This window comes from Hippichthys cyanospilos, chromosome 5, assembly GCF_059441005.1.
Source record: "Hippichthys cyanospilos isolate Australia breed blue-spotted pipefish chromosome 5, RoL_Hcya_1.0, whole genome shotgun sequence".
NCBI lineage: Eukaryota > Metazoa > Chordata > Actinopteri > Syngnathiformes > Syngnathidae > Hippichthys > Hippichthys cyanospilos.
Genome location: NC_142373.1, coordinates 16,209,673 through 16,221,764, shown reverse-complemented (window position 1 = coordinate 16,221,764; position 12,092 = coordinate 16,209,673). Strand labels below are relative to the sequence as shown.

Here is a 12,092-nt window from a genome sequence, read left to right as displayed (position 1 = left end):
ATAGTAATGCTACAGAATAAAATTCTTATTCTGTCTTCTTCCCTGGGTAGACCACATTCCATCATCGAGCAAATAATAAAGTAGACAATAAAACAAACAAATAAACTGTAATAAAGCAATAAGAGTAATAATGAACCACTAATAAATGAATAGACTTACATTCTGAGCATATGAGGATGGTGGTACAAAATATCATGTATTTAGCAGCTTTCCTGCACTGTGCAGGGTTTGTAAGGCGCATGTGTGCGTGCAATAAAGTGACTGATGATGAGGCAGATGTGAGGGATTTGTTCAGAATCCGGATGGCTTGCGGACTAAGTCTTAAATGATGAGAGAAAAGTTGCGGCTTATAGTCTGAAAAATGCGGTTAAACGATTGACTGGCACTTTTGTATGCCACCATGTATTTTGCCTGTATAGTTTAGCCTGTCGGTGTGGTTGCGCATGGCAGCCACCACTTCCTAATGAGACGCCCACTGTGCTGCTTTTTGACATCAATATCTTATATACACCAGTGGAGCGTAAAAGAAATGCTTTTTTTTTTTTTCATGTCAAACAAAAGCCAGAAAATGAGTACATGCGTTGCCCTGTCATCAAGCTTGACATAGTAACGCACACACAAGCTCATGCTGAATTCTTTTGTTGGTTGTTTCTTCTTTCTAAATTGAAAACATATTGAACAAAGTGCATGGAAAGAAATTTGGATGGATGGAATATACAGGTCACATTAGATAGATCATCTATTCCCACCCTGTCTCATCTTTTCCACTGTTTTTGTATCTTCCCCCCCACCTACTTGCGCATCCTCATGCGTGGACTTAAAAGGCCAGCTTGAGCGATGACGAGCGTCGCTCACTTCAGAGATTTGACGGAAGGAGAAGATCGGCTAGAAGGGAAGATTAAAGCATAAAAAAAAAAAAAAATGTAGATGAGGTAGACCAGGAGGGAAGATTTATGGTGGACTGACAGCCTCGGTGCCCGTCAAAAAGACAAAATAATAAACAGAAGGTTTATTTCTTTTTCCTTCACGCTCAAGCAAAGTAAACCAAAAATGTGAAGGGTGATCACTCAAATTCAATATTAAAAATGGTTTCCAAGGAGAAAAAATGCAAAGTTATAGAAACCTCCAAATAAGATTTTTGGGATTGGCCTTTAAAGGCAACCTCATTTGCTAACTGAAAAAAATCAAAATAGATACCATGTACCTTATTATTAGGCAGTGGCCAATCAGCATGGAAGGCCAATATTATAACATTTGAATATGCAAGTATTCTCGTGGGTCACATTTAGTCAGGTAGTTAAGCATGTTTGCCTTCTCAGCTTCACCAAAAAAAAAAACGTAAATCACATGGCTCATTATTGTACACACATTATATATATATATATATATATAAGCATATTAGATTTTAATGGAAGAAATACACTCAACAAACATTTAAAGGTGTGCTGTGTGTTTTTTTTTTATCCTGTGAAAAATAATCAGATGAAACTAATAAAAACAGATTTAAAATCAGTTTTAACATAATTGTAACATTCATAGTGCCTGCATAACTCGCTAACTCATTCAATACCAGAATTTTAATTTACATTTTAAGATTTCACATATTCAGTCTCTCTGTATTTTTTTCCAAATATTTTTTAGGTTAAAGGAGTATTTAAAAATGGCTGGTGCTAAGTTGATTTTAGACAATGTTTACTGCTAGGAGTGAATTAGCAATTTAAATTCCAGAATTAAGTCGTTAGTACCATTAACATTTCTTGTAAAATACACATTCAGCATTCCACCACTTAGCAAAATCACAATTCCACAATTTAGCTCATTTTTAACTGCAATTTTTCAAATGATGAATTAATTGATTTAATTAGATTTATTGCCCAGCTGTAGTCCAGTGTAAGCACCACCTCATCCAGTCAGCAAGAATAGTTGGGGCAAGCACAGATGTGAATTAAAATAAAAAAGTTTGACTACTAACCAAGATTTAAGTAAGAATAATGTTTTAGGAGTTTTTAAGTTTTTATGACATCATCAAAATGTTGAGCCAACCAGTTTAATGGATTAATTCTTTAAAGAATACCCACCTAAAATAAAAATAATAATAAATCCAGATTGCTACATAAAATAAACAGTTTCCAGAATGAATTAATGCATAGCCCACACCAATAAAAAAAAAAAAAAAAAAGCAACCTCCTTGAAAGAGATATTTCAAGGAGTCATTTATGGGACAGGAAAAGCACATTAGGCTTGAAGTGAAAAGGAACATCACATAGAATTCAGGAGAACAATGTAATTTCTTTGAGGTAATCATAATAGCAAAGTTTGAAAAGTTTTCCTTCCAGGAGAAATAAAAAGTATTTCAAAGAGTGCCCTGTGAAGCATTCATAGTCTTAATTCATATTTTATTCAACGTGGCCCCGCCCATCTAGAGCCGCGTTTGCCCCGGCAACTCGGAGACAAGATTTGGTCCAGAATCAGGCTTCAGCTTGGCGTACGGCAGTGTTTCTCAAATAGTGGGGCGGGCCCCCCTGGGGGGGCGCAAGGTGATGCCAGGAGGGGCCCGGATGATCCAGGAAAAAGGCTTTGTTTTTGTCATGTGGAATGTAATTGCAATAAAGTAATAATTTTCATCATTTTCTTTTACTTTCAGGCACAATGGTACATGCTTCTTTTTTTCCGTTTTAGACTAAGCTGTAACCCGATAAAAATAATTAACAGTTGTTGAAAGTTGATTTATATTGCATTTTTCTGTTAATGTTAAAAAGCATACATGTGTAGGTATACCTAAACAATTTTCATCAATAATAATCTCATTTATAGTCAGTGCGTCGACTGGGGGGGGGGCACAAAACGTTTTCTCTTTTCTGGGGGGGCCCGGCAAAATATAGTTGAGAAACACCGGCGTACGGTAACGCATGACATATAGCAGCAAAAGCTGAGTTATTTGAAGTCACTGCTATGTTGTCTCAAGTGACAGGATCAAGTGCGTGTTTGTGCCCAGGAATGCCATCTCGTTCAGTTCCTAATCCTCTCCCAGATTGAGGTCGGCGGGGCCATCGCGAGATCCCCGCAACCTCATTCTGACCCGAAGAAATGCTGAGATTGGCTAACGTTTTCTGATCGGTCTGCCATCCACCGACCGATCTGTCTCTAAAACCGATCGGTCCAGCGGACTGAGGACAAGTCCCGATGTTAAATGTCTCTATAAGAAGTGATGCAATGGGCCAAGAAGTCATCAACTCGCTGAATTCTTTTGGGGGGGGGGGGGGGGGGGGGCTTACAAGTGATATTGGAGAGAAGCATGGTTGTTGTCCCAGTGACGCTCGCGCTGTTCAAAGGGACCCCGTGCATCATGTGGGAGGGTTGCTATGGCGACGCTAGGTTGTAGCGTAGGTGTGTTGTTGTGGTAACGGTCTCGTGCGGCTGCCGCTCAGCCTCCGATTGCCGAGCGTTCGGCCTTTTGTTGCGTGTAATAGTAATCGACAATTTAAGTATTATCCGCTTTAATAACGCGGTAATAAATATTTTATAGCACCCTAAAAATTACAACGGCTCTCGGTTGTCCGCAGACCGCCGCCAAGGCGTATGAAATCATCGTGGTCATGATTTATACAAATATCAAATGCTTGCTCAGTCTTTATGATGAACATCATCAAATTGAATGACTTCCTTATACCAAAATTATGATTTTGTGTACTTTCAAAATCTAGCAGGGCTGCAATGACCAATTATTTTGAAAATGGATTAAAACATCGACGCCATTCTGTCAATGGAACAGACATTTTGCATTTCCACGCCTTTATTAAAAAAGATGTCTTTATTTCAAATTGACACAAACTAATTTAGATTCACTGGTTTAGTCCATAACATGCCAGAAAGTAGCCAAAAATGTTTAGAATGATTTTTCAAAGTGAAAGCTAATGTTGTATTTTGATTCAAAACAAACATAGTTTGTAGTCAGTCTGCATTCATGAAGGGCAAGAGAAATTAGCTAACATTTATTTTTGAGAAACTGAAAATCTGGGCATTTGAACAAAATGGAAATAAAAAAAAAGGTATCCAAATATTCATTGATTATCAATAATAATAAATTATCCATCCATCTATTCATCGTTCTCTCTCTTAGACGCTCCGAAACCTTTCCAAGCTGGACTGGACTTTGGGCAAGGTACACCCTGATTTGGTTGCTAGGCAATTACAGGGCGCACAGAGACAAACAACAAATCACACCTAAGGACAATTTGCAGTCCTCAATAAACCTCCCATGTGTGTATTTTGGAACATGAGCTAGAGTACTGCAAGAAAACCCACACAGGCACAGGGAGAACTTGCAAACTCCACACCAGAAGGCTGGAGCCAGAAGCTAATTTGCAAACTCTTAACGGTGTGACAGAAGTTTTGAGCGGTCTTCCACCAGTAATTTGATTAATTTCTTGATAATAACAGTAATTATTATAATCAACTATCATAACAATCGATTAGTTGCCGATTGATCATTGCATCTTTAAAGGGTTATGGACTGTCTTAATATTTGGATTCGAACAAAATGCGGACAAAATTACCAAGTTGTTTTTGTAAATACCTTAACTTTTTATTGAATCTCTTGAATATTCTAATGGAGTGTACTGACAGTCAAAATTGACCAATATATTCGAACCTGACTAACAACCCCCCCAAAAATAAGTGACGAAAAGCCAATCCTTTCCGATTGATCCATTTTTGGATTAGCGAACCCTAATTGCTCGGGGTCCCTAATTTGCAAGACACTAATTTGCGGAACAACAACAGGATTATACCACGCCGATACGCTTCCACTGAAATCGGCTTGCCCAGCGGTAAGACCTATTAAGAGAGTGAGGTTGCCCAGCCAGAAACCATTATAAACAGAGCCTCTCACTATAAACACTGGCACCGGCCTACTTAGAGTCCCATATTAGTAATTGTATCATGCAAGCAACAAAGGCATATATCAGCAGAAAAGCTTTATTACGCCCATGACTAATATTGCCATAATAACTCACTTGAGGTGAGCCAGTAGTAGATGTGAAGATGGTATTCAGTCAAAGAAGTGCAGCAAATTGCTCCTTCATGTGTGGCTGGACCGTAGCAGCAGATTGTAGCACCTCATTAGAGGCCCGCTGACTTTGACCCTTTCTTATTGGTCACTTTCTTTTCTCGTTAGGTCTATTTTCGCACCCTTTCTCACTCCAGCGCCTATAACCGCCTTCTTTTCTCCTCTCTCCACTCCTGTCGATCTTGTTTTTGATCTGTCCTACTTTGGCCTAGTTTGGAGGCGCATCTCTTCCTGGCTGGTCCTTCTTATTTTGTCGCGACAAACACATTTCCCAGTTATGCGTATTAATGGCCGTTGCAGCTATACAACTTGAAATATTTTGAAAAATAGTTGAGCTGATATTATTGTAATGGTATGGTAATTTTGCTATGATGACACAGTTCACGTAAATACGAATTTTTATGAGTCAATTAATCACTAAGTGCGCCATCCACTTGACTAAATAAGCACTGTTCCATCCAGAAATGGCCTCAGGATAAAATAATAGGTGATGTCCAGGGATTTTCGTGGCTAAAATTGAAGTTGGCGAAATACGATTTTGATTTACATTTTTACCCCAAGTCACAATTCTCTATTCCGACTGAAGTATTGCTTAATTCAAAGGGGCTAAGCTGAGGCATTATATATCATTTTAAAAGGGAATTAAGAGTACAAGTAGAATGTGTTTAATACAGCGGACCCCCGCCATATAAAATTAATCCGGTCCGGAGTTGTGATCGTAAGGCGGAATCATCGTATGGCGAGCAATAAGAACCTATAGCTAATGCGTACAAACCCCAGCTACTTATATGTAATATACATGTAAACAATTAAATAACGTCATAAATAAAAAAATATATAAAGGATTTATTTACCTTTGAGTCACGTGACCAGCTTGTTATGACCATATTCCCTAGTGAGGGTAGCCTAGCCCAGCCTTCTTCGTATTTCTCATTTATCTCCAGCTTCGTTTCTAATCATTTTCTTACTTCTCCCTTTAACATCACTAGCAATCTTGGGACCTATGGCTAACCAATTAATGTTTGAAATAAGCACTAAAATGGACAATAAATACGATATTGTAAGCACTCACTCGAGATCATGTCTTTAGCTTGTCGGCATCTTAGTGACACTGTGATGCCGACCAATAGCAGACCAGCATTTTAGTGACGGTGCAACTTGTAGAGTCATGTGCACGCACACTGATCGCCAAGTTTGAATTCTGTAATTGTTGTTGATGTCGTAAAGCGGGAAAAATGCCATGAAGAGGGGACGAAAAAACGTAGTATTCCACAACGTAAGCCAGGGATGTCACAACCCGGAGGTCCACTGTATTTGAATTTTCTTTCTAGGAGATATAAACCTGATTTTGAGAAAACACATCATAAATAAATAAATACATATATAAACACATGTAAAGGATTGATAATCACTCTTTTTTTTTTTTTTTTTTTTTTTTAACCAATACAATACTGATACTGACCAGTTTTGATTCTATTGATGCTTGGATTTATCTGCACAGCCCTAACCCCTGTCTCCATATTTACCAGCATTCAGCCTAATGGATTACAACATGCATCTATCATGAAATGCTAAACGGCTGTCAGGGTTGACATCCATTTAAATTACAGGCCTCTCTGACTTGAAAAAAAAAAAAAAAAAGACTGCTGCTTAAATATATATGTGTGTGTGTGTGTGTGTGTGTGTGTGTGTGTAATTCAGCAGTTGAGTAAATACACACGAGGTGTTTTTTTGGTTTTGATCATGTCTTAACCTATCCGTTTGTGGTGTCGCCATGACAATTAAAAGAAAAAAAGTCATTGCAAATTAATGAAGCATCACAACGGCACGGAAACTGTTTTTTCAAGCACAAATTATGACATACTGTTGCTTTAGCTCTGGTAAGATTCACCACGCGCTATTACGCTTCCACTTGCATCATTTGCTCAATTAACTTGATGTCACGCTGTCCTAACTCATGTGCATTGAGCACATTCCGAGGCACCGTGCCTGCGTACAGTATACGCATATTGCAATAATACCTTTCACCTCAATTGAGGAGCATTCATTCCATAGATTAAAATAGATGGTCCTCTTTCTACACGCTTCAGTCGACACTGAATTTGATCCCCTTTTTATTTTCATGACTGCACATGCTTACTTACATATTCATGGTATTCTCTGGAGGCCTGTGCTGCGGTGAGATGTCAGCACACTATAGCATGTTAAAGTTGAGCATGAAACAGGAGGATATGGTTAGCGCTCGTGCCGGAGGGAGAATCATATTTTTTTTTTCCTCCACTTGGTTGCAAATCAGATTTTGAGGCTCTTTTATCTTATATGTGTATGTCTATTTATTTTCACTATCAGTAGACATAAACCCAAATTGTCTGCTGTAGTCAAGCCGGTCCTGCGCGTTTAACAGCAACATGCTGTTTCTTTATGGACTGGGACAGAACACTTAAAGTAATGGATCATTCTAACCTGGAACGGCCTCAGCAGCACATTCATTTTGATGTTAAGCACTTCCTACCTGGGCATTCCCTAAATAGATTTACACATTGTATATTCCGTAACTCTGTGTCGCGCCAGGAACCGTATTTGGTAGTCAAATTCGAAGCCGCATGCCTCGCAATGAAGAAGTTGAACAATGTGATTTCCATCACCGAAATGTAAAACAGGAACACGGGTTCGAACATATTTGGGAGCAGTGCGATGAAATAAAAGTATTTTATTGAGCTGCACAAAAACGTATATTTTCACGATTGGAATCAAAAACATTTATTCGTGGAACAATCGGATGGATGACTGTCCTCGCTTTCTACACTATACTATATGTGACTTTAGAATTTGCATGACATGAAAACATCTGAGCTAGTGAGTGACATGTGGGGTACTGAGTGAAAGTAGAGCACATTAGCTGGTGCTAGACATGGCGTGTGGCTATAAAGGTTCATGTGTGTACTGGTTATTGCATGTTCTTTTGGTTTGTTATTGTTTTTTTTAAGAAACATAACTAGCATTGGTAGGTAGGGCTTTCAGGAAAAATCAATGAAATATCGAAATATCTAGATTTTGCTTGGTTAAAAAAAAAAAAAAAAAAAAAAAACAATTACCAACACAGAAGACCAAATAGCACATTTTCACTTAATTATGAAAGTTCATCTTTTATATTTTTTGGATTATCAACATTTTAAACTGGAATTAGTAGCTGTAGTTTAGTATTGTAGTAGGTTATTTTAACTCAGTGGCCAGTATATTTTTATCATTTTCACTCACCTTTCAAGGCCAACAGAATATTGTGTGCTACGTCTGTGTAAATATGGGTGGTAGCTAATGAAAGATTGACTTCCATTCCTTACTTATGATCGCATGTCGGTAATAGCTATGTTGTAAGTGTGGAACACAGCCATCCAGTGGTCAAATGGATTACATTAGGCAAGCATTAGTCAAGCGTGTCAGCTACCCTCCATAAAAAAAAACATATTCGACCAGAGTTTTCTTTTTTCTTTTTGTTATTACGATTTTAAAAGACGAAGTTCTCCTTCGTGGCACTGAATGAGTTAATAAGCTAAAAATGTTTATTCTACCGTTGTTGTACAGTGGTTTGATCCAGTTCCTCTTTGTAGTAGACTATTAATTCTCCTTAGGTTGAAATGTGAGTGTGAATGGTTACCTGTCCATCTGTATTCTGACTGACGACCAGTCCAAGGCATGTCTGATGTATGTCTTATGAAATCCAAACGTATTTTAGCATTGCACTTTTTTTTGTTGTTATATTGTCAGATTGAACCCAAGTCCGAGTTGTTCAAGTTCATTCGATAATTTGGTTCTCTTGAGCCATCCGATTGATATATTTATTTTCTCTTTGCAGTTATTGCCGACTCACTGACGGTTTCAGCCCCAGCACAAACTTTGTCCAAAGTGGAAGGCGATACTCTGCAGCTGACCTGCGAAGTTTCCCGGACCACAATGCAACACACTCATTTGTCAGTGGGCTGGTACCTGAAAGTGCCCGATGACGCAGCCGCCCCGCCTCAGGAGCTGCTCACCCTGTCCAAGGACTTTGTTCTACGCTCCGGGGGGCCGTACCGCCAGAGGATGGCGGCGGGGGACCTCAGGCTGGACAAAACCAGCGCCACATCTTACCGTCTGACCATCCACAAGCTGCAACCAGTGGACCAGGGTCTTCTCTACTGCCAGGCTGCGGAGTGGATCCAGGACGCCGACGGCAGCTGGTTTGCAATGACCCGCAAACAGAGCGACAAGACCCCGCTCCGCATTCAGCCCACCGGTGAGTGAAGTGAGGGATGCCGATTGGATTTCAAAGAGTCAGGAAGCAGATGTACATCACACATGTGGGCCGGCTTCCTCTGATTGCTGATCAGCCTCTCACTCTAAGCTCATTAACTCACTAAAAAGGGCTTATTCAACCTCCACAGACCTCCCACTGATGCATTTGTGTCGCTTTGGCGAACAACATTAAACGCATATTCAGTGATGGTGTAAATAGCTTTAAACGGTGTGAGCGTGCACAGCAGGTGTCCACGGCGTATAAGGTCTCTCCATTGTTAGAAATAGCAGTGCAGTTTGTGTACCTTAAAGTACAATCAGATAGAACCAAGGGGCTGATTACAGTTCGGAAGGTTCTTTCACATCTGCGAAGACATCCTGGAGCTTTTGCGTCATTCGGTGTGGGTGTAAGAGGGTCACCTTGCGCCACACGTGTCAGGTTGACATCATGTTCTACCGCTGATTATGATAGGTAAACTTTATTTTCTGGTGGAAAAAATGCCATATTATATCCGACATTGCTGCCAGTGAAGTATTATAGCAAGCAAATCGGCAGAGGAAAGCTAACACTCTTGGTTAAACTTAACCCCTCTCCAAAAAAGATCTTAGAACAATCAAGACAAGGGCTGCCACAAGGGCTTGCAATTATTGCTAAGTCGCGAGGCAGCAGTAGCGTCTCCAAATTCTGTCCAATCGGAAAGAACCTCCGCCTCTGACGAGTCAAATCAGAAAGAACTTCCGCCTCTGACGTCACCAGCATCTGCGTCTTTGGCGGGAAAAAGAGTTGCACTATGACGCATATCTCTGGTTTAAGCTGGTTACACGAAACCAGGGGCTTGGGCAAATCTCTACTTTGGCCGGAGGTTTTGAAAGATTCGGTTTTGATGGAAAAAAAAAAAAAAAAAGCCTGGCCACCTATAGCAAATAGAGCAAAACGGAGACAGTTACTGCCAGTTTGCCAGATAAGGCCTAAATGAACCCAGTATAATAGGTAATCTCATAGTTAACAACAAAACTTTAGGTTAATGAACACAGCCTATATCGCTTACCATTGTTCTAATCGTAATCAGTCACTTTTGTTTTCCGCATCGCAGCCACAGTTATTTTTCGCATTACTTGTGATGCGGTCTTTTCTCAGAAGATTTCACAGCAGGGCTTGAACGGGTTTCTGATGAAAAGCGAACGGTTCACTGTATCGGTGCTTCTAGGTCAGGAAAGCGTTGCAAAAAGACGCCAGTCATGCCTCTTCTTGAGTGCATTAGCGCGAGGAGCCGCGCAGGCCGTCGGCAACTCGGATCGCCCGCTCGGTCGATTGTCTAATGGAGATGACAAAGTGCGGGCGGAGGAGGCAGAAAGGAGGTAGGACATCGGGTCGAGTAACATGACGGCGCGGCTGTCGGCGGAATATGCCTCCTGATAATTATCTCATAAGTAGTCAACCCCCGGGCTTGATGGATCAGACACAAAGACAGCTTTATGGCTCGCCGCCGCACCTCCCACCCGACTCGACCTCCTCGTCCTATCACTCGAGCTGTGCCGTCACCCACTCGGAAGAAGTCGCTCTTTGTGTGCCTACTGGAAAGGCCCTTACGCCTGGCCGCTAAACGGCGGCGACATTAGCGCCATTATCCTGACGGAACAAGCTCTCGGGTGTCTCAACAAGCGGGTCGCTTCGAATCAGGCTCATTTTTGGGCCTTTTCCGATGAAGTATCACATCCGCAGAAGTCGATGGCGCCCCAGTTAGCGTCTGCTGGTGGAAACGACGGGAGAGCGGGAACAGAGATGTGAGGCGCGTTTGTCAGACGATTCCCCGCTACTTCTGCGAGGAGACAAAAGGCTCAAAGAGTTCCCCTCTCCGAACCCTTTGTCACTCTGAGTCTTGCCTGTAATCTATAATAGATGCGGGTTGTTGTTGCATGACGGCGAACACAGCAGAGGTGTGCTTATGTTAGCGCTCAAACTCGATGCGTGTGATTTTGGGATTTTTTCTGTTTGCTTACCGCCAGGCGAGGGTGAAGCTTGCGTAACTTTTTGGGGCGAACTGGCGTAGTTGGCGGTGTGTGCATATTTGACAGCGGAAGAGAGAGAATGTTGAAGGAGCAGGGCACAGCACCTCCATTAAGCTCCCATCATAAAAGATGGAGTGGAAGACAGCCCCATCACTAACTAATCACCCACAGCCAGCATCAAAGAGCCCAGCCTTGGACAGAATCTTGTTTTAACGCCCTGTTTTTAAGAACTTTTCTTTTTACCCCCTTTATTATTTTTTTAAAACCAACTTTCTCATACTTCCTTTTTGGTCCACTTTAGTCTTTTCCGTTTGAGTCTTGGGCTACGTCATCAAGCCTCGCACTCAGAGTTTTGGGGTGTGAATTTCACACTTTCTGTGTAAAATGTGCATTTTCTTCGAGTAATGCATGCATGTTTGATCAAGTGGGGAATCCAAATTATCCATACATGGTGTGAATGACTGTTTTGCAATAGGTGGCTGGTGATTGAACCGTAACCAGTCCAAGTTCTACCAAGCCCCTCGCCCAAGAGTTAACTAATTTATCTGTAACCCTGATGAGAAAAAGCGCTACAGAAAACGGACAAATATTTGCTGTTTGTGTCTTGGCCGACACAGTGGCGTAGCTTTTAGCATATACTGACACTTTTCCATTGCAGATTCCAAAACGGCCTGGCATGGATCTGTCCCGACCTTAGCCTGACCTCCATTGCTTTTTTTTCCCATTACGGCAGACACCAATC

General features: G+C 41.0%; 1 protein-coding gene across 2 annotated transcripts in view; it reads left to right on the top strand.

The window, feature by feature from the left end:
* igsf3 (immunoglobulin superfamily, member 3) overlaps window positions 1-12,092 on the top strand; it is a 122,233-nt gene that overhangs the window by 68,490 nt on the left and 41,651 nt on the right. For both annotated transcript variants that reach the window (XM_088414267.1, XM_088414266.1), the window contains exon 3: window positions 8,922-9,341. In XM_088414267.1, the coding sequence (XP_088270393.1) occupies window positions 8,922-9,341 (420 nt within the window). The remainder of the gene's footprint in view (window positions 1-8,921; window positions 9,342-12,092) is intronic.